The sequence below is a fragment of the Cryptomeria japonica genome, chromosome 8 (genome assembly GCF_030272615.1).
Source record: "Cryptomeria japonica chromosome 8, Sugi_1.0, whole genome shotgun sequence".
Lineage (NCBI taxonomy): Eukaryota > Viridiplantae > Streptophyta > Pinopsida > Cupressales > Cupressaceae > Cryptomeria > Cryptomeria japonica.
The window spans coordinates 632724485-632747669 of record NC_081412.1 but is presented as its reverse complement, the minus strand read 5'-3'; the positions used below and the strand labels follow the sequence as shown (position 1 = coordinate 632747669).

Below are 23185 nucleotides of genomic sequence, written 5' to 3'. Positions count from 1 at the left end.
AAGACAACATGAGTCTATGCAAAAGATTATGGATGGATCACAAAAGACGATCCACGAAAGTCTTTTTAACTCTCCTGGTAAGAAATGAAGATTTTATCCTAGAATATTAGAGGTATGAATAGTTGTCATAAACAGGACATAGTTCATAATTTGGCTACGGATCATAGACCAGACATTTTTCTTATTCAAGAGACTACAATGTCTAAAGAAAGAGTGGAGAAAATTAAGTTTTTTAAATTTTGTGAGGCTCAAGGAAGTAGTTCTGATGGGGCTTCTAGAGGAGATGTCACTCTGTGGAATTCTTATTTAATCCAAGGTGCTCCTCTTTGTCATGATGGTAACCATGTTGCTACATTGTTTAAACATATCGGGATGGTTTTTCTTGGATATTGTCTAATATTTTTGTGTCTAACAACAAATTCTCTAGGAGAAAATTTTGGGCTAGACTTTCTTCCATTCATTGTAACCATCCTAACATCCCTTGGCTGGTTATTGGAGATTTCAACACTCCTCTCCAGGAGGCTGAGAAATTTGGGGGTTTTCAAATACAACTTGATAGTAAATAGGATTTGGCTGATTATATCAATGATCAGTGCCTTATTGATCTTGACTCGATTGGATCCTCTTTCACTTGGTCAAATTACAGATTTAGGATGTGTTGATTTAAGTTAGATTGGATCGGGCCTTAATTTCTATTGAGTGGCTTCAACACCACTCTTGTTCTTTGAATACTATGATTAGAGTCGACTCTAATCATTATCCTATTAGTCTTATGGCTGAACCCAAAGGCGGGCAGCATAGAATGTTTCCTTTTAGATTTGAGAAGATCTGGTTATCTCATCCTAGCTTGTATAATAGTGTGAAGGAGTGGTGGAGTGTTCAAATTGATGGTATAACTATGTTTCATATAGCTAAAAAGATGAGATTTGTGAAGGAGATGGTTAGAAAATGGAATAAGGAGATCTTTGGGGATATGTTTTTTGTAGAAATCAACTCTTCAAGTGGAGTTGAGCATCATTCAGGATAAGATACAAAAAGAAGGATATGTGGGTGATAATTTTTCCAAAGAAAGTGATGTCTTGTCTAAATACCATAGCATCATATCCCATGAAGATATGTTTTGGAGACAAAGATCAAGGTATTTATGGCTTAACGACGGTGATAGAAACACAAGTTTTTTTCATGTCACTAATCTTAAACATAAAGCAGCTAATAGAATTGATCACCTTGTCAGAAATGGTAGAAGGGTAGAGAAGGAAAAGGATATTAGTGAAGCTAATGTTGAGTTTTGTAGGGAGCTTCTAAAGGCACACCCTATGTTGGATCTGGATGCCCAAAGTATTCTAGCGGATATTATTTCGTAAAGTGCTCTCTGAAGATCAAAATTGCAATTTGGTAGCTATTCCCTCAAATGAGGAAATTAAAATTGTTGTCTTTTCCTTTGATGGTAATATAGCCCCTAGCCCCGACAATTTTCCTATGTTCTTCTTTTAGCACTTCTAAGATATTGTGGAGAATGATGTTTCTAATGTTGTTAAAGAGTTTTTTGGAGCCAAATCTTTGCTTAAAGAATTAAATGCAACCTTCATTGTTCTCATTCCTAAAATGCATGGGGTTAATTCTTTGGATGCTTTCAGACCTATCAGCTTGTGCAATTCCTTTTACAAAATCATTTCCAAAGTTCTCACCTCGCGAATGCGACAGATTCTGCCCCATCTGATCTATCCTCAACAGAATGGTTTTGTCCCAGGGAGACAAATCCTTGACTCCATCAATACTGTTCATGAGAATATTCATTCGTTGAAGGAGGCTAAATCTCCAGGTTTTTTTTCTAAAGTTGGACATAGCAAAGGCTTATGATAGGTTGGATTGGTGTTTTTTGAAAAACGTTCTTTGTGCCTTTGGATTTTCGGGTAAAGTAATTGGTATAATCTAGCATCTTATCTCTACTGCTTCTACTGCTATTATTGTTAATGGGTCACCTTCTCATTTCTTTAGAACCTCAAGGGGGTTAAGGCAGTGTGGCCCTATATCCTCGATTTTGTTTACTATCATGGCCAAAATTATGGGCAGATTTATTCATAAACAGGTGTTGGATGGATCTCTAACACGTTTGAAGCCTTCCTCTACTAACATGACTTTTTCTCACTAGTAGTTTGTGGATGTCACAATATTATTGGAGAGCTCTTTTTTTGGGGAGGCTAGAGTCATTAAATCCACCCTCGGCCTCTATGAAAAGGCCTCGGGATAGATGATCAATAGAGCTAAGAGTTTCATCTACTTTATTAATTCTCCAGAGTCAAGGAAACATAAGATTACTAACATTCTTGAATGCGGGATTGGTTTGCTTCCTTCCACTTACCTTGGTCTTCCTCTGGGACCTAAACCTTTTGATACCTTTTGGCTCTCTCTGATTGACCAGTTCAATAGGAAGTTGGATGGCTAGAAGGGGACCCTCCTTAGTTAAGCTGGTAAGATTTCACTACTCAAAGCCACTCTTCAGAACCTCCCGATGTATTCTCTCAATTTATTCAAGATCCCCTCTAAATATGCATATACTATTGAAAAACTTTAGAAAAGATTCCTTTGGTCTAGGGTGGAGGAAAGAAAGAAAATTCCTTTGGATATTTAGTACCTTTGGATACTTGTGGGCTTGTGTTAGGAAGTCCATATCTGACAGACAATCTTTTATAGGGGGGATAATAAGTATCATTTGTTCAAAGATGGTAAAGAGTACATAGTTAGATCGCATAAATTTAAAACTAATCTTGCATTAGTAAATACTGGTCAAATGAAAAGATTAGTAAATGCGAGTAAAAACTTTGTACTTATGCTTGTAAAATCCAAGTATGATGATAAATCCTAGGAATTTAAGGGGTGTAAACCAGAACATAAGGCCAAGTTGGTCAAAATTGTATCTACATGTGATGACCTTTTTCAGGAACCAAAGGGGTTGCCCCCCAAGAGAGAGATCCAACGTGAGATGCATTTGCAGTAGGACATGCCTCTTCCTAATATCTACATGTATCACTTATCTGTTCTACATAATGATGAGATCAAGAAACAAGTTCAAGAGTTAGACGAGAAAGGAGTGATTCGACCAAGTACATTTGCTTGTGGCTCGCTGATTGTACTAGTGCCAAAGAAGGATGAGTCTTGAAGGATGTGTATCGATTACCGTGCCCTAAATAAGATCATGGTAAAGAACATGTATCCTCTTCCTTGTATTGATGATTTACTTGATCAGCTAAAGTATGTGGTTTATTTTACTAAGCTGGATTTGCAAAGTGGTTATCATCAGATTAGGATTGCAGAAAATGACATTTGGAAAACTGCATTGAAGACTAAACAAGGACTATACGAATGGTTGGTAATGCCTTTTGGTCTGTGCAATGCACCAACCACTTTCATGTGTGTAATGCATGATGTATTTCATCCTTTCATTGATGAATTTATAATAGTCTACCTAGATGATATCCTTGTATTTAGTGAGTCCTAGAATGATCATTTAAATCATATAAAGAACGTTTTTGATATTTTGAGAAAAGAGAAACTTTTTGTAAAGATGTCAAAATGTGAGTTTGCAAAGACATCTATAGTGTACTTAAGCTATGTCGTAGGAAATGGTCAGTTGAAAGTTGACCCTATGAAGGTCCATGTAATTGTAAAATGGCCTAAGCCAAGTACAGTAACCGAAGTCAGAAGCTTCTTAGGAGTTGTTTAGTACTCGAGAAAGGTTATTTCTAACTTCTTCTATATAGCATTGTCATTGCATGCATTGACAAGTACAAAGACAAATTTCCAGTGGGGAGAACCTCAGTAGAAGGATTTCAACACTTTGAAGGAGAAGTTGAGCACCGCACCTATTCTAACTTTGCTATATTGGCAAAAACCATTCAAGATCGAAACTGATGCAAGTGGGTTTGCCATGGGAGCAGTTCTAATGCAAGGAGGTAAGCTGGTATGTTATCACTTTGAAAATTTCACATCTCTATTCTGTTGTTCACCAAAAGTGATAACCCAAGACACCTGTAAATCTATCTATGAGATAGCCGATCTCAATCAATGAAACACCTCAGGGCTTGGACAACATAACATAGGATCCTAATGATCCTCCTGCACTTCAGGTTTTGCTAGACCTAGGGGGGACACCCTTTTGATGCATTGAATACAACAATCACAAACATAAGACTGCATCAACAATGAGCAGACAAATCATTTCACAAGCTCAACATATTAGGAAACATTACAGATTGGCTAGATCTATACAAGCAATAGGATGAAATAGAGCTTGGAAAGAATGGAACACAAACACCCCTAAACATGAAGGGAAAATAGATTTATCTTTTAAAATGTTGTTCTGAAAGACATCCCCAAACTTGTAAGATCAGTGCCTTATCCATTGGGCAACAGAGTCACACATCAAACTATAAATGAAACCTTATACTGCAAATCCATCTTCATTATTAAATATTCATGCATTTAATGCCTTGCATAAATGCATTACTCAGCTCACTCACAGAAAATATCAAATCCAGACACTATATTCCATTATTCATGATTTATTACAGAATTTAAATTCTTCCTTGAAGAATCCCTGCAAACAATCACAATTACCTCCTTGAGATAACAAATCTCATCCTCCTTGAGGATCTGATCTGAATATAATGAAAATAAAAATCCAGAGACAACTTTTGTGTGAATTTGTGCATGCCTTACATACACAAGAACCTGCAGCTAAGAACACCTATAGCAAAGAATCGAACTCCATTACTGAAAGGATAACCCTTCTCTGTACAATCTGGAAGAATACTCAGAATTGGAAGCCATGAAAAAATGGAGCCATTCTCCAAATTTCTGGAACCCTTACAACTGAGAGAATGGGGAATAAAAGGAGGGAAGAAAAACAAATTCACAACTGAAAATTGCCAAGTGTCTCTCCTCTCTAACTGAATTTTGTTCCTGTGGAAACTGCTTCTAAAATATCTCACATTTGTCCAAATTAACTTCATAATCGGATTCCTCGCTCCGAGAGCTTTCCGAAAATATATAACACTTTATATCTTGGCCAAAAATTGAGTCCTGGGCGAATTAATTCCCCAATGTGCTCAAACATTTAAATTTTTCATTTATTAATATAGTCTAAACTATATAATAAACAATTTTAATTTTAAATTTTTCATCTCCAAATGTGCTCTGACGTCTTGCCACGTGGCAGGGTCTGATTGGTCGATGGGGTTGACCGGATGCCACCTGGGATGACACCTCATCTTCTGCCACTTGGCCGCCATGTCATTGCCACTGGGCTGCTTACTCGTATGCCATGTCATCGCCACTGGGTGCCACCTCACTGAGACCCCCTGCTGGACCGCTGACTGCACCGACACGTGGACGGCTCTCGTTCACTTTCGCTATTTCGCTGGTTTAACTCACGTGCATATTCCTTTCGCGAAATAGCGCGAGCCGTTGATCTCTCTCGACCCTGCTCGCTCGTTAACCCAGCCTTCGTCTGCAAAATTTCGCCTATTTGCCTCGAGAAGCGTGCCTGCGTGGGGTCCATTTGATTTTCATCCAGTCAACTCCCCTATCACCTCAGGAAGCATGCTCACGCATGGGCCCGCCTGCTGGGCGCCCATAGGCACCTTGTGTCAAAAGCCTTTATGGCTTAGACATTATAAATGGGTTTGTTTTTGCTTATAAACATTATAAAATTCCCTTCCACAGTCAATGTGGGATATTGCTATTATGCCTGGGACTGCGTTTTTAAAGCTTTTCCTGGGACTTTCATGGCGCTTGATTGATTTGCTTGAAATTTCTTTTGTTTTCCTCTTCACTCACCATGTCCTTTGTTCCCTTTCGAGATCACGTGAAGGGAGAATGTTGCTTGAATGGTTTCAATTGCTGCCAATTTGAAGTTTATTGACTTCCATACAGCCATGTGATTAGCTACAGCAAAGAGGGAAAATTGCCATGGAAATAAACAACTTCTAACAGACTATAAAACTGAATCAAAAACCTGTCTTCTGAACTCCCAATTTCTCCTTTTCCATGGATTTGAGGAAAGGGGAGCTTGATTCCACTCTTCTGAGTGTTGCTGCTGAAACTCTCTGTATTTCTTCCACCATATCATGAAGCCGCTCTCTTCAAAGAAAACCTCCATGGAAATACTTTTCTCCTTGATCATCTTCGACACATAAGCTTCAAAATCTTTGAGGCTTTTCTTGAGATGGGCAATGATAGTTTGCTCTTTCTTTGGCTGGAGATTTGTCAAGTCTTTATCAGCTTCTTCTACACGAGCCCAAAAGCGAGAGTCCTCAGTTAAGGATGCAAACTTTGTGCGAGTCTTTTTCCTCCCTCTACCTCTTTCAATGCGAGTTTGGTTTTTGTCATCCAGCCATTTTTCCAGAACCCTATGACGGAGCAGCCTATTCTTAATTGAGAGACAACTTCCCCTATCGCTGTGCAGATGATAGAAGTTTGCAATGTCCAGGGGCTCTACAAGTCTTCTGTATGTAGTTCCAGCATTGATCCATTTTGTTTTGGTATCGGAAGTCACTGGGCAATTGCTGATTCTTCACCATATCAATAATTTTATCCCAAAAATCTTCTAGATTCATTCTATGCCGATTAATATGAAAATCTTTCTTTTCGCCCAGGTCCTTGAAAACATCGTAGGAGCTACAGCTGTTGCCCTTAGATACCATTTTAATGTACCATTCCAGCTCTGCCAGTCTACTTTGGTTCTTGCTCAACTTTGAATTTAGGTCCTTAATGTCCATGTCATGCTTGTTTTTCAAATCTGCAGCTTTTTTCAAGGCATCAAATGCAGATTTAGTCAGAGTCTGAAAGCCCATGGCTTCTAATTGCAATGCTATTCCCATCTCAACGGAGGATTCTGGGAAGATGTTTGAAGCTCTTGTTGAGTATCCACTTTCAAAAACATTTTTCAACTTATCACCATAACTTTTGTGCTCTGAAATCAATGCATCGGCAATACCATTTTCTTCAGTGCTTTGCAAAGTTAAAATTAGCATCTCCAAGGCAGCTTGACTGTCCTCAATACAAGCTACTCCCTGGGTTGAACAGATCATATAAATACCAAAAGGTTTATATGGGCTAGACTTTCCAAGGCACTTGACATTGTCAAGAAGTTCCCTGCAAGCTTGTATAGGATCAAAATCATTGCCCATTATTATCTCTCCCTGAGAGAAAATTGAAATCAAATGTAGTGCAATCGATTCAAAAGGTGCAAGGAGCATGCGAGGAACAAAATCATGTTTTGAAACCACATGACAAAATCTTCCAAGCCAATCTTGGGAACCAATTGATCCTCTAAGAGCAACATTTCCCACCAAAGGAGAGCTAAATGTAATGCACAAAGGATAGATATTTTTCATCCTCTTATCCAGAAAGGAGATTGTAGCTAGTGTTGCCATAGCACCTCCTATAGAATTACCCACGAATATAATTGGTTGTTCCACCTCTTTTTTTTTAATCTGTTCCGAAAATTGCTTCATCTGGGTTTCCAAGTCTGATCTTTTCATAAGATCAAGGAATTTGTAGAGAGCTCCTTTGTGAACAAGAGCCGGTTGATCGAAATCATCCTTGAGACGGTCAGAGAAGAACTTGTTCTCATTCTTAATATCTCATTGTTCATATGAGCTATCACTGGCAGTGAAATCTCCTATGTGAAAGGAAGGGAAAGTGATAAATACTACGCCTTCATACTTACTCCAACGACAATAAGTATTGTCATTGTTATTTGGAATACTGCGCGTCTCCTCCCAAGCTCTATTCAGGATTTCACAAGAAGAAAGAAAAATTGCCTGCTCTTGACCAGCAGCAAACCTAGAACAATGCTTAAACTTGAGAATCTTCACTAAACAACTTTTTCTCTAGCACCTCAAATGCAGCTGCATCTGCTATTATTGCATTTGCTTGATTTGCTGGTAACTTCAACGCCCCCACAGAAGCCTGAAGTCTTCTACGAACTACTTCAAAAACCATGCTACCTTATTGGAGGGATGAGGCAAAACATGGGGGAGTTTGTCTTGTCTGCAATTTGCTTGGAGCACTTGAAACTTTATGCAGCCCCCTCTCTGAACACATGATTTTCCTCAACATTAAACTGCAGCCCCTTTGCTAAACACCACGTAGAGCTTTTGGAGAATGGCAAAGTCACATTTAATAGCTTTGAAAACAAATTTCAATGCCAAAGGATAGTTATACACAAAAGGGAAAATACAGAAAGAACAATGCAATCCTTCCGGATTTTAATGCCCTTTTCACGCCACAGCAATGAAGACAAAATAAAATTATCATGCACCTTATGCCTGCCAATTGGAATTGCTATTGGAGGTTTTAATGACTACCACGCTTTACACTTGATACTCTTTTTGAAATCATAGTAACAAGCATTAAGAAAACCAAATCTCGATTTCACAACAGCCCATGCAATAACATCTCTTAACGGAATCACGTCGTCAATAAAATAATACGGCGCAGGCGTAAGCCAGGTCGGGCCCCAAAGTGGGTCCGACTTAAAAAAAATTTCGTTTTCATGCAACTGACCCCTAGAATGCTTCACGGACCTCAAACATACCTTTGGGAACGATCGGCATCATTTTCGGATCATTAATCCACATTTTACAACCTTCAGGCAACTACGCCACAATTTTCGCATTTAATCGCGAAGACGTAATTTTCAAACCTGTCAAAACACCTTTCTGGAGCTCGCTATCTGACAGGCGTGTACTTTGATATACAAGGATGAATTGTACCAAACGGTTTCTCAAGACGAGTCCCAAGCGAAGAGATATTAATTTCCAAAAACGGCCAACTGGCTTTGTCGACACTGCGGACCTGATGAAGTCAATGTTTTGGCAACACATGATGCCTTTCTCAAAAATATCAAACGACCTCCGTGGGTCCTCAAATTCGGAACATAGGTACCTTTAAGTACATATTAAATCTTTGAATTCTCAGTTCGATCACCAGACTGACAGGATGCAAATGGCATGCACACAAAAATGGCAACATTAACTGATCTAACACTGGAGTGCGGGTAACTGAATTTGATGGCAAAATGAGCTCTCTTGAAAACCGATCAAACGGATTGGTAGAGCTTTGAAATTTTAAACGTAGCTCATCATTTATACCAACATCAGCTCGGAACAAACATTATGGCATGATTCTTACTGAGGCAACTTTTACACTTGTGCAAAACAGGGCTTCGACTAGCTGTCGAAACAGGGACTTGCCAAAACATAGAAACTGCAAACGGAATCGGCTTCAAAAACTGAGCAAATGGATTCGTTAAGACTTGAAAATTTATGATCTCACTCGCATTTATGCATAGAATTGAATCCATTTTTAATTTCTTCATGATGATCAACTGGGCAAAAGATGTAATCGCGCAAAGTAGGCTACTCAATAAAATCTGCATTCATGCCTAAAATGCACTTCCAGCTCACCCCTCAAAACGAGTACCTCATAAACTTATCCAAATTGAATTCTGAAAGTTGCACATCACTGAATAGGCCAAATGAAAGGTGTGGGACATGAATCTCGAGCCTTACCCTCTGAAAATCAACCAGCTTCATTTTATCCCCTTGCTAACTAGGCCATTCAAACTGACTTATTTTAATCATTCGGAAATGCCAGGCAATTTTTTGAAATGGGCCTATAAACTTGACTCAGTTTTAACTAATCCCAACATATTCAATAGCTATCCTACTTATGATAAGGAACTTTATGCACTAGTTCAAAGTGTTAAAAAATGGAAGCACTATCTAATGGGAAAAGAAACAATCATCCACACTGATCACCAACCACTACAGTATCTACATTCACAATCAAAATCACAACAAAGTAGGCACTTCAGATGGATGGGATTCCTTCAACAATTTCATTTAGTAATTAAGTACAAGAACGATGTCCATAATAAGGCAGCATAGATGCTTTCGAGACCTCCTATGATGAATGCTTTGGTTATCCTCTAGGGAAGTTCCATGGTTCATGAAAGTTTCCAGGAACAATATTTCATGGAAAATAATTATGTATAACTATTCACATGTACTAAATAATCATGTAGATATCCATGTTAGGAAAATTATGTAGTTTACTTTCACAAAACACCTTAGGGTTATACAAACAAACGTGTGCAAGCGCACCAAACACTTCAAACAAGGGCTTTTTTTAATGAACCAAATCAAAGTGTTATCTAATCTAATGCACACTCCCAATTATTAAGGTCATAAAAGAAAATAGGTCTCCAAAATGGAACCTATATGTAGCCAAAATTAACACCTAAGTTATATAGTTAATACAAATAAAAGCAATTTCTCAAAATAATTCTATAAATAAGCGTAACATTATATTGACTCATTATTTTATTTAATCCATAATTAATTGAAGATATAGATATTTTCTTTATTTAATAAAAATAAATAAACTCCCATTTGTATAATGTTGTTATAATAAACAATGTCCAAGTAAATTTCCTAATTTTTGGCATTATTTTAAAGAAAATATGATTGTATCAATATGTTATAAATAATAGGTCACTTGAACAATTAGATATTAATATTAACCTATTGTCTAAATTAATAAACTTAAATATGCATAAAGGAAATAACAAGTTTCATACAAAATATACCTTCAAATTTACATTCAAATTCACCTTCAAATTAATGTTCAAATTCAGCTTCAAATTTATGTTCAAATTCACGTTCAAATATACGTTCAATTTACTTCCAAATTTACTAGTAAATCAAAAAAAATCATAGGAAAGAAAACATCATATAGGATCGTGGTCGCCTAGGAAACCGTTGTGGGCCGACAACTTCCCGACCGAAAGGTGTTCAACCGAAATTGTTTTAGCTAAAAAGGTTCGACTGAAACCATTTTGGCCAAAATAATTTTTACCAAAATAAATCTGGCCAAACATGCTTATTGGCATCCTAAGTGATAACCACATAATCATTTTTCAATAAATTTTTTAACTTTTCACTTTTGTTGTATTTTTCTGCAGTAACAAATCTAAGAATACCCTTTGGTAGAGCTCAAAGTCAAGAATCTAGACATGTATATTTTTTTAATTTTTGGATAATTTTAATGACTTATTTTTTAAATATTGCAAGTAGGTTTTTAAATTTGAGAATAGGCTAATTTTAAATTAAAAAAAAATATTAAATCATATTAAAATATTTTACAAAATATATTTTTCACTAGAGGATAAAATCTTTTCCAAAAGGGTATAATTTGTTTTTGGTAATGATAAACTTAATAGACAAAAAGTGACAATAAATGAAAAGTATCAAATTCAGCTATGTTGGACTTTAAAATATTGTTATGAGGAAAAAAATACATCAAAATTTAATTTTTCTTTTTTTCTACACTACATATGCATGTCATTTATTTGGATAATTGAAATCCCCCCAAAAAAGTGTTTTTTCATTCTTTTTGGTGACACCGACTAGACCCCCTAATTTTCAACAATAAAAATTATGCCTTTAAATATATTAAAAAATTGTTTTTTTTAATATTCAAAACATAATGGGCATAAATTTCATGAATCTTTTTACATTTCATTAGTTTATGTCATTTTGAAATTCAAATTAGAAATTCTACTTTTATGCGATCAAAGCTGAATAGTTTTAGTTGTGTTGGCCACTTCCTTTATAAAAGTGTGATACAGGTTTGTCCTTTTACTCATGAAACCATAAATCAACAATATAAAATAAAAACTAGAAATAACCCAAAAATGGTACCCAAATTATCTCCAATCCAAGATTCCCTATGATCTATAAAAATACGTGCTAACATGTGTGACTCCCCCATACAACTCCTTTATGTATCCAACAAGTTTTTGCATCTCGTAATTTAATAGATCCAAATTTGAAACACCATAAGTTTTGATCAAATTTTTTGATTGATGACCTATTTGAACTCTCAAAAAGCTCATGAAGTTCTCTATCAATACATAACTCGCTACATTGGTTACAACCACTCTTGGTCCCAAAAAGTTTCTTTAAGGCATTCAAATTGGAGAGGAAATTTTTGGACATATTTTTAAACTCACTATAAATAATAATCTTATGTAATTGGAATGTTGGGGCACCATTATGCCAACAAGACTGAAATGGATGATACTTGGGATGATATGGATGAGGATGTTTTATGTATATGTATGAATGGTTGAGCTATGTCGATATAGGAAGAATGTTTTGTGTAGTATGATACATGATAGAATATGATATGATATGTTATGCTATGGGTGTAGGATGGCATTGTAAAACAAGGATGATAGTTGGATGTGAATGTCGCTAATAGTCTAAGTTTATAATTATGGATGTATATGATAATGTAATAGAATTATTAGATGACAAAACTTGGGTGATATACTTTCAATGCAAATAGTGGTATGGTATTTGTATGAATGTAAATACAAAATGAGATTGTGTATGTACATTCTAGCCTAGGTTGTGGACAGAAGAAAGGTGTATGAAGGTTGATTCGTACAATAATAGATGCATATGCTAATGTAAATGACAATGGATATTATAATGGAGGTATGGTGTAGATGTAAATATTGGTATGATAGGGATATCAATCATTGTCTAGTCTAAGATATTAATGTCTTTGAAGGATGATATGTGACTATGGATGTTAAATTTTGTGATAATGTGGATATGAAAAGTAAAGTGTAAATAAAGTATTGTCAAAAAATTAAAATAATGGACATATATTAAATGATAATGGATGTTTATGATGTGGATGGGGATAGTAGTCTAACTTATGTCAAATGAATCTATGTGAAGATCGAAACCTATAACTAAATAAGAATACTAGTATATGATGTATATAGATAATTATCGAAACCTATGGTGATGGATGTATGTTCCAATTTAATTAAAATGGATGGGGTATAAAACAGATGTAAGTGATGGTCAAACGTAAGGTATGCTTGTCTAGGAAGGATTATATATGAATATGAATATTAATGTACTTGATTGTATGGTTTTGACAAAGTGGTGTTATGATATGGAGGTGAAAAGAAAAGTTTATGTGAATGATGGTCGAAGATGTTGGATAATGGGTGTTTAGAAAATTAAAATGGATGTTTATGATGTGGATGGATTTCATTGTTTGAATTAGGTTATGGATGCATGCGAAAGTAGACACCTATGAATTAGATAGGGTAATGGTATATGATGGTTGAAATATATGGCAATGGATGCATGCTATATAATGTAAGTGACAATGGATATTATGATATGGATGTAGATTAAGGTACATTATAGGTTTAGGTGATAACCTAGACGAGAATATGAATACGTAGAAGTGAAATATTTGATCATGAATGAGCACCTATGGTAGAAGTCTATATTATGTACTAGGAATGATATTATGTGGATGTGAAAGGTAAAGTGAGTGATCTAAGATATGGATATATATGAAGATGATATGTCAAAAGAGGATGCTATGATATGAATGTAGATGAGGATATGGTATGTGCGTAAGCTATGATATAATCTATGAGGAAAATATATGGTTATGGTATGGCCAAAGGATGAAAAATATATGGATGATAGTAAAATAAAAGATATGTGTGCATATTTAGAGTGATATGAGACTGTAGATGTATTTGGAAAAAATGCATTATGCATGTGTATTTGTTGATGTGGACATATAATCGGTAGCTATGATAAGGGATACTATAGTTATAAATGAACACATTAGATTAAATCATGGAGGTAGGTGTCAAACTAGGTTGTAGATGAGATGATGATGTGATAATGGTAGAAAATTAAATATTTACAAGAGGGAAATAATGTTAAGAATAATAGTTTTATTATAAATTTCAAATGATATTGATGTGAAGAAAAATATTCTTTAGATATATATAATAGGAAGTTAATAAGAGGTAAGGTCTAATAAACCTACATAACCTATAATTTCTTGAGACATTTTCTCATATTTCTCACATGTATTATCTAGAATTTTATCTTTTGCATACATGTCTATTAGGAACTTTCTGCTACATCATTTACTAAAAATACCCCTTATTTTAACCTTTGATGGATGTCCACACATGGTTCCAAGGATACATATTTGGATAGACTATAGAGCTCATACCATAGAAGATACAAAATAGCTCATGTAAGATTTCCATCCTATTCATATCCACTAATTGATATTATCATAGTGTATCCAAAACATATCAGATGTTTTATAGAATTCTAGGTTGTGTAAGAGTTGAAACTTGATGACTAGTGCACTCATGAAAAAACATGGGTTTTAGCCTTTAAAAAAAAAACCTTATTTTTACAAGATTTAAAATATAAAATGATGATGAATCATGGTTGCATAATAAAAAACTAAAATTTAAATATGCATGTTACCCCTTTGTAAGACATAAAAGCCACAAAATATTGTAGGATAAAATTTGCGGGTAGTCACAGATAAAGTTTATAATTATTGTTTGTAACAAGTTTTTTTCATTTAAATTTGATTTATAGCATAGTGAAAAATGATGTAAGATGAAAAAAATTCACTGTCGTATGACATGGGTTTGGAAAATATGGAAGATGAAGAAAATTCATCTATCGGTTGGTAATGATTTTTTTTCTTCTCATTGTCGTACGATGGTTCACATACGTATCGTCTTCATTCACTTATTCATCTGTTACGGATATTATTTTGATTCAAAATCAAGAGCACGTGGCTTTTTTCTAAAGACAAAAACTACCAAATTATTTCCAGAAAATGTAATGCAAAATTTTAGGTGATGTTTACATTATATAAGTATTGAATCTTTCCTGGTCCATCTAGTATTAGTACTATTTTGCCTCAAAAATTTATTATGATATTTAGATAGATAAAGAAATGAAAGTTTTGTTTACTATTCATTAATAATGTTATTTTAACTTAAATACAATTAATCATAGTGTATTCTTTAAGATTGATAAAACTTAACTTTGTAAAGATAAAGCCTACCAAACCACTTTAAATAAAATAGTATAAGATTTGGCGTGATGTTTAATTGTATAATTTTCTAGTAAACTGTATTGATTTGTATTTTAGTAGTAGTGACTAACAATAATTCATTTTCTGAACATGATCATTTTATTTAACATTTATTATATTTCCTCGATGTTTGGTAGGGTAAGATATTGGAATTTTCCTTACCTACCAACTATTATTAAAATTTTGACTCAAGCGCATTTAAACATAAAGTTCCTTTCAATATCAATAATATTCAACTTTCTTCTAAAAACAAAATCTACCAAACCAATTAAGAAAAATTAAACACAAAATCTAGTACTACTATGTCTCAAAATTTTAGGTGGTGTTTAAAAAGGTCAAGCATTGAGGCTTTTATCATTAATCCATTATTAATACTAATTTGACTAAAATAAACTCAGCTTTAGAATTAGGAATACTCAACTTCCTAATTTGCGGGTAGTGACAAATAAAGTTTATCATTGCGGGATGTAAGACGAAGAAAATTCATTGTCGTATGACTTTTTTCTCTGTTGGTAATGATCCTCTTCTCCTTGTCGTATGAAACAATTCACATACACTTATTCATCTGCATTCACTTATTCATCTGTTACAGATATTATTTTTATTCAAATACATTCAATAGTAGACTTTCAAAATCAAGAGTACGTGACTTTTTTCTAAAGACAAAAACTACCAAATTATTTCAAGAAAATGTAATAATTTTAGGTGATGTTTACATTATATAAGTATTGAATCTTTCCTCGTCTATCTAGTATTAGTATTATTTTTGTGTTAAAAATTTAGATGATATTTAGATAGATATAGAATTGGAATTTTTGTTTACTATCTATTAATAATGTTACTTTAACTTAAATACAATTAGCGATCGTGTATTTCTTAAGATTGATTAAACTTAACTTTGTAAAGATAAAATTTATCAAACTACTTTAAATACAATAGTATAAAATTTGGCTGTATAATTTTCTACTCAAGTGTTGATTTATATTTTAGTAGTAGTGACTAACAATAATTCATTTTTTGAATATGAACATTTTATTTAACATTTATTATATTTCCTTGATATTTGGTAGGGTAAGGTATTGGAGTTTTCCTTACCCACCTTCTATTGTTAAAATTTTGATTCAAGAACATTTAAACATTAAGTTCCTTTCAATATCAATAATATTCAACTTTCCTCTAAAGACAAAATCTACCAAACCATTTAAGAAAAATGAAACACAAAATTTTAGGTGATGTTTACATTGGTGAAAGCATTAGATAATTCCTTTCACATCTAGTACTACTATGTCTCGAAATTTTAGGTGTTATTTAGAAAGGTCAAGCATTCAAACTTTTACCATTCATCCATTATTAATACTAATTTGATTAAAATGCATTTACCTTTAGACTTAGGAATACTCAACTTCCTCTAAGGAAAAATCCTTCCAAAACATTTAAGAAAAATGAAATACAAAATTTCAAGGGGTAAAAAATTGAAAATTTTACAATTAATTCATTATTAATAATATATAAGTAAAATGATGAGGAAATAATTCTTTAAGAAATTTTCATTTTTAAAATTTTGAGTAAAAATCATTCATTTAAATTTTAGGAGGAATAACTCACAAGAATTAATTTTTGTTCATATGAATATTCTATTTGACATTTTTTATAATTATTCGATGTTTAATCAGATGAAGTATTATAATTTTTCATACACATATACTAAATGTACTATTTTCACTCAAATTCATTAAAGACATTAAAAGGACTAAACTAATGGTGATGAACTATGATTAAAGACATTGAGAAAGTATGTATGATACCTAGAATGATGTTGCAAGCTAATGATGCCCTTACTAGGCTGTTCCATGATTTTTATATTATGCATTCATCTGAATATTTTATTGATTATCTAATGATATTTTAAATGAAGGTTAGTGCTTAAATACACTAACGTAGCTTGTAATGTGGAATAAATTACAATTTAATTGAATCATAAAGGTTAAAAATGGATGAAACTATCAACCCAATTTTAAAGTGTTTGGTTCATATATGCATGCATAGAAGTGGCCTATGTCATTTATGCATTTGTGGGTCTAAAATAGGACAGTGAATGGTGCATATTAGATATGATTACTTTGGTTTCAACTGTGTTATTTTTTTCAATCAAAATTTTGCATCACACCGTTAATTTACCAAAATGTTGATTGGCAAGTATACATTCCTAAAATTGAAAGCAACAATATCAATTATTCATGGACTAGGGAAAACTCATGTCAGCTAATGGTGGTGATTGTTTATCATGTTCATACCTTTGAGATGCATGGAGATGGAATGATATTAGGATAAAATTATTGAAATTCTATGTAAAAGTATGCTAAGACATATACTAATCAATACATAAAACACAACCTAATCAAAGTAGACCTAAAACATAAAAGAAAAGGACATGAATATACAATTTTTTTAATTACATTATGGATGGACATAAACATGAATACACAATTTTTTCTATTACATTATGAATGGACATAAACAATAGAAAAATTAAAGAAAAAAATTAAAACAAAGAAATTCAAAATTTTCTTGCCAATCCTTGAATCGGTTTCGACAAAAGGATGTTTCTACTTTATGCACAACTATAATTTTTTTATTTTAAATGTAAAAGATTCACAAACAAGAATTGAAAGTAAGATTCCAACTTCTATAGGGAATTTGTTGTCCTTGAAAAATCTTTTTCTATTAGTGACCAAAATTGAAGGTGAGATTGCAACTGCTATAGGGAATATATCAATTTTGAAGGATCTTCTTCTCTCAAATACAAAAATTGAAGGTGAGATTCTAGCTACTATAGAGAATATGTCATCTTTCAAGGATCTTCTTCTATCAAATATCAAAATTGAAGGTGAGATTCCATTTTCTATAGGGAATGTGTCATCCTTGGAGAGTCTTTATATGTATGATACTTCTATCGAAGGTGAGATTCCAAATGAAATAGGGAATATGTCATCCTTGAAGGATCTTATTCTCTTAGATACTAGAATTGATGGTGAGGTTCCATCTTCTATAGGGAATGTGTCATCCTTGAAGTGCCTTGATTCGTATGATACCTCTATTGAAGTTGAGATTCCTTTCTCCATGGTCAATCTCTCTAAGCTTGTTGAATTGGTCTAGCTATCTTACAACATATCAACTGGGGTAATCCCACCTTCATTGGACACACTTTCTTGCCTTGTTAGTCGTCACCTTTATGACAATGAACCAAATGTTATGATTACATCTATAATTTCAAATCTTGTTAACTTAAGAAGCCTTTGGCTCAAATCCTATAGTTTAAGTGGCTTCATTTCCCTTTCTATATTTAATAATCTCACTAGAATTAAAGAGTTGTCTCCTTCTACCAAACACTTAATTGTAAATTTTTATTCAACATGAATTCCATAGTTTATTCTTTCCTCTTTGGGACTAGGTTCTTGCAATTTATGTCAAGTTAATTTAGGCACACTTCCAAATTATTGATCTTCGTGTATGATGAAAATGGAATCTAGTAAACTAAGACCTACTCCCACTCTCATGCACACATTGGAATACAAAAGAGCCTAAGGAGATGATTCACTTTGACTACTTCTCACAAGAGAGAGTCAAGCAATATCTTTAGGGTTTATATTTGTTTGCTTCTATGAAGAGGATATGTGTAAAATGTAATTATATGATAAATTAAGCTAGGGAGATGACTAGAAGTGCAGATGTAAATTTAAATATAAAATAATCCAGACCTAACACTGAGATACAAAGTATAGAACAAGAAATTAAATTCACATGTGCACCTGTCACCAAAATTTGAGCCTAATTGAGCAAGACCAGGGTACTAGGTGCCTTGGTCCCTAATACTGCACTAAGATGCAATCTTAAAAACTATAGATTAAGATCCTTGCAAGTTGAACTGCTAAAAACTGCAGAAAAATGTTGAGGACTAGGGTGTTGGGTGCCTTGGTCCTAGTGTTCTAGGGCCTATTTTTGGATCTGGGACTGCACTTGTGAGATCTATCTTTTCGAAAGATCGTGAGTCCATCAGATTCCTGTACCTGCACGTGCAACATGAAAAATGTTGTTTGGGTGGCTATATAGTGTTTTACCTTAGTCAAACCCCTTGTTTTGGTGATTTTCACCTGCACAATAGCCAATAATGTATTGAAAATGTGTGTGTAAGAACCTTATGTTTGTATAAGATCCTAAATGTGCTAAAATGCAAGAATAAGAGTTCTATCCTATGATATGAGCATACAACCCTAAATGAACATGATGTAAATGAGAACGCTTCAAATCATAAATACAAAAGTGGACCTAAAGCAATAATGTAGATCTAAAAATAAATACTATGAAACTCGTACAAAGATACAAATATTTCACAAGTGACACATAATAGAAATATTTATTTTAGATTCAAGATGTTTCTTATGAGTTGTGGCCCATGAAGTCTGAGTGTTACAAGAATGGTGCATGAATCAAGGAGCTATATTTGATGATGTTGTATGATTCCTGATATAAAATAATGAACATGAATGTTAAAGGGAATTACATGTGTTGGTGTGACATGATTATTAGAACAATTTGCATGGAGTATGGTGCATGTAGTTGCATGGAAAAATATGTATTATTTTGGATATGATTAACACTAGTGCATAATCTTGTGTAGTAGCACATGAATCAAGTACAGTAGTGTTTATAGGCATGCCATTTAGGAACTTAGTAAGAAAGGGTCATGTTCTCATTAGCTTACCCATTAAGTGGACTAAACTAATGGTGATGAACTATGATTAAAGACATTGAGAAAGTATGTATAATACCTAGAATGATGTTGCAAGCTAATGATGCCCTTACTAAGATGCTCCATGGTGTTTATATTATGCATTCATGTGAATATTTTTTTGATTATCTAATGATATTTTAAATGAAGGATAGTGCTTGTATACACTAACGTAGCTTGTAATGTCGACTAAATTGCAATCTAATCAAATCATAATGGTTAAAAATGCATGAAACTATCAACCCAATTTTAAAGTGTTTGGTTCATATATGTATGGATAGAAGTGGCCTATGTCATTTATGCATTTGTGGGTCTAAACTAGGATAATGAATGGTGGATATTAGATATGATTACTTTGGTTTCAAGTGTGTTATTTTTTTCAATCAATTTTTGCATCACACCATTAATTTACCAAAATATCATTTCCGCAAGTATACATTCCTAAAATTGAAAGCAACAATATCAATTCTTCATGGACTTGGGAAAACTCATGTCAGCTAATGGTGGAGATTGTTTATCAAGTTCATACCTTTGAGATGCATGGAGATGGAATGATATTAGGATAAAATTATTTAAATTCTATGTAAAAGTATGCTAAGGCATATACTAATCAATACATAAAAGACAACCTAATCAAAGTAGATCTAAAACATAAAAGCAAAGGACATGAATATACAATTTTTTTAATTACATTATGGATGGGCATAAACATGAATACACAATTTTTTCTATTACATTATGAATGGACATAAAAAATAGCAAAATTCAAGAAAAAAATTTTAAAAAATAAATTCAAAATTTTCTTGCCAATCCTTGAATCGGTTTCGACAAAAGGATGTTTCTCCTTTATGCATGACTATAATTTTTTAATTTTAAATGTAAGAGATTCACAAACAAGAATTGAAGGTAAGATTCCAACTTCTATAGGGAATTTGTTTTCATTGCAAAATCTTGATCTATTAGTGACCAAAATTGAAGGTGAGATTGCAACTGCTATAGGGAATATGTCATCTTTGAAGGATATTCTTCTCTCAAATACAAAAAAAATGGTGAGATTCTAGCTGCTATAGGGAATATGTCATCTTTCAAGGATTTTCTTCTATCAAATATCAAAATTGAAGGTGAGATTCCATTTTCTATAAGGAATGTGTCATCCTTGGAGAGTCTTTATATGTCTGATACTTCTATCGAAGGTGAGATTCCAAATGCTATAGGGAATATGTCATCCTTAAAGGATCTTATTCTCTTAGATACCAGAATTGATGGTGAGATTGCATCTACTATAGGGAATGTCTCATCCTTGAAGCGCCTTGATCCGTATGATACCTCTATTGAAGTTGAGATTCCTCTCTGCATGGTCAATATCTCTAAACCTTTTGAATTGGTCTATCTATCTTACAACATGTCAACTGGGGTAATCCCACCTTCAAGGGACACACTTTCTTGCATTGTTAGTCTTCGCCTTTATTCCAATGAACCAAATGTTATGATTACTTCTACAATTTCAAATCTTGTTAACTTAAGAAGCCTTTGGCTCAAATCCTATAGTTGAAGTGGCTTCATTTCCCTTTCTATATTTAATAATCTCACTAGACTTAGAGAATCATCTCTGTCTACCAAACACTTAATTGTAAATATTTATTCAACATGAATTCCATAGTTTATGATTTCCTCTTTGGGACTAGGTTCTTGCAATTTATGTCAAGTTAATTTAGGCACACTTCCAAATTATTGATCTTCCTGTAGGATGAAAATAGAATCTAGTAAACTAAGACCTAATCCCACTCTCATGCACACATTGGAATACAAAAGAGCCTAGGAGATGATTCACTTTGACTACTTCTTTCAAGAGAGAGTCAAGGAATATCTTTAGGGTTTATATTTGTTTGCTTCTATGAAGAGGAGATGTGTAAAATGTAATTATATGATAACTTAAGCTAGGAAGATGACTAGAAGTGCAAATGTAAATTGAAATATAAAAAAATCCAGACCTGACACTGAGATACAAAATATAGAACAAGAAATTAAACTTAGACATGCACCTATCACCAAAATTTGAGCCTGACTGAGCAGGACTAGGGTGCTAGGTGCCTTGGTCTCTAATGTTGCACTAAGCTAGAATCCTAAAAAATATAGATTAAGATCCTTGCAAGTTGAACTGTTAAAAACTACAGAAAAATGCTAAGGACTAGGGTGTTGGGTGCATTGGTCCTAGTGTTCTGGGGCCTATTTTTGGATCTGGGACTGCACTTGTGAGCTCTATATTTCCAAAAGATCATGTGTCCATCAGATTCTTGTACCTACACTTGCAATTTGAAAAATGGTGTTTGGGTGGCTATATCGCATTTTACCTTACTCAAACCCCTTGTTTTGGTGATTTTCACCTCCACAATAGCCAATAATGTATTGAAAATGTGTGTGTAAGAACCTTATGTTTGTATAAGATCCCAAATGTTCTAAAATGTAAGAATAAGAGTTCTATCCTATGATATGAGTATACAACCCTAAATGAGCATGATGTAAATGAGAATGCTTCAAATCATAAATACAAAAGTGGATCTAAAGCAGCAATGTAGATCTGAAAATAAATATTATGAAACTCATACAAAGATATGAAAACAACATGAAATCATACTAAACCCTAAGGGAGAGGTACAATCCAATCAATAGTTCATGATCTCCTATTATTCTTCAATATCATCAAAGCTTCAATTGGTGATGAAAATGGTTGATGTAGACTTGATAAGAATCTTGATTTTATAATTTAATAATTCACATAAACTTGCACTTTCACTTCAAAAGAGGCTCTTTCAATTGCTAGAGTTGTCGGATCCTTCAAATGAGGAAAGGAAAGGTTATATATATGAAACTCTAACTTTGGTTTTGATCATAGGCCAACATAGAAATCATATAATTTCACATCAAGTAGATTTTAAACATTATAATATTTCCAAAACATGATCTTGAAATTCAAGGAGAAAAAGTAGGGACCGATGTGAACCACATCGGTCTGACCAATTTTTTTCCAAATTTTTAGGGATGTAAGGTATCATGATTATAAGGTGATCCCCAAATCGATGTGACGATTCAATATGTTTAGATATGTGAAATCAAACCTTGAAGGTCAAAATAGGACATAATTAGGGCTTTGATGAATGGATTAAGTAAAAAGATAAAATAAAAAGGGGCGCACTTATAGTTAAGGGCCCATTTTTATGATGTGTGAAGTGATAAAAGAGGATTTTAGATTTAATTAAATTGATTAATTAAATGCTTAAAGAGAATTTAAAATACAAAATGCAACACATTAAGGCAGGTGCTACTCTAAGCATTGAATTGTACTGCCAAATTAAGGGTGTACAATTT

General features: G+C 33.5%; 1 protein-coding gene across 1 annotated transcript; it reads right to left on the bottom strand.

The window, feature by feature from the left end:
- Positions 1–5995: 5995 nt before the first annotated feature.
- Positions 5996–8007, bottom strand: LOC131076180 (lipase-like PAD4). Its single transcript, XM_059210612.1, has 3 exons — positions 7867–8007; positions 6715–7637; positions 5996–6566 (listed from the first exon to the last, which is right to left on the bottom strand). The coding sequence occupies exons 1-3, from the start codon at positions 8005–8007 to the stop codon at positions 5996–5998; spliced, it is 1635 nt and encodes a 544-aa protein (XP_059066595.1).
- Between the last annotated feature and the right edge of the window lie 15178 nt (positions 8008–23185).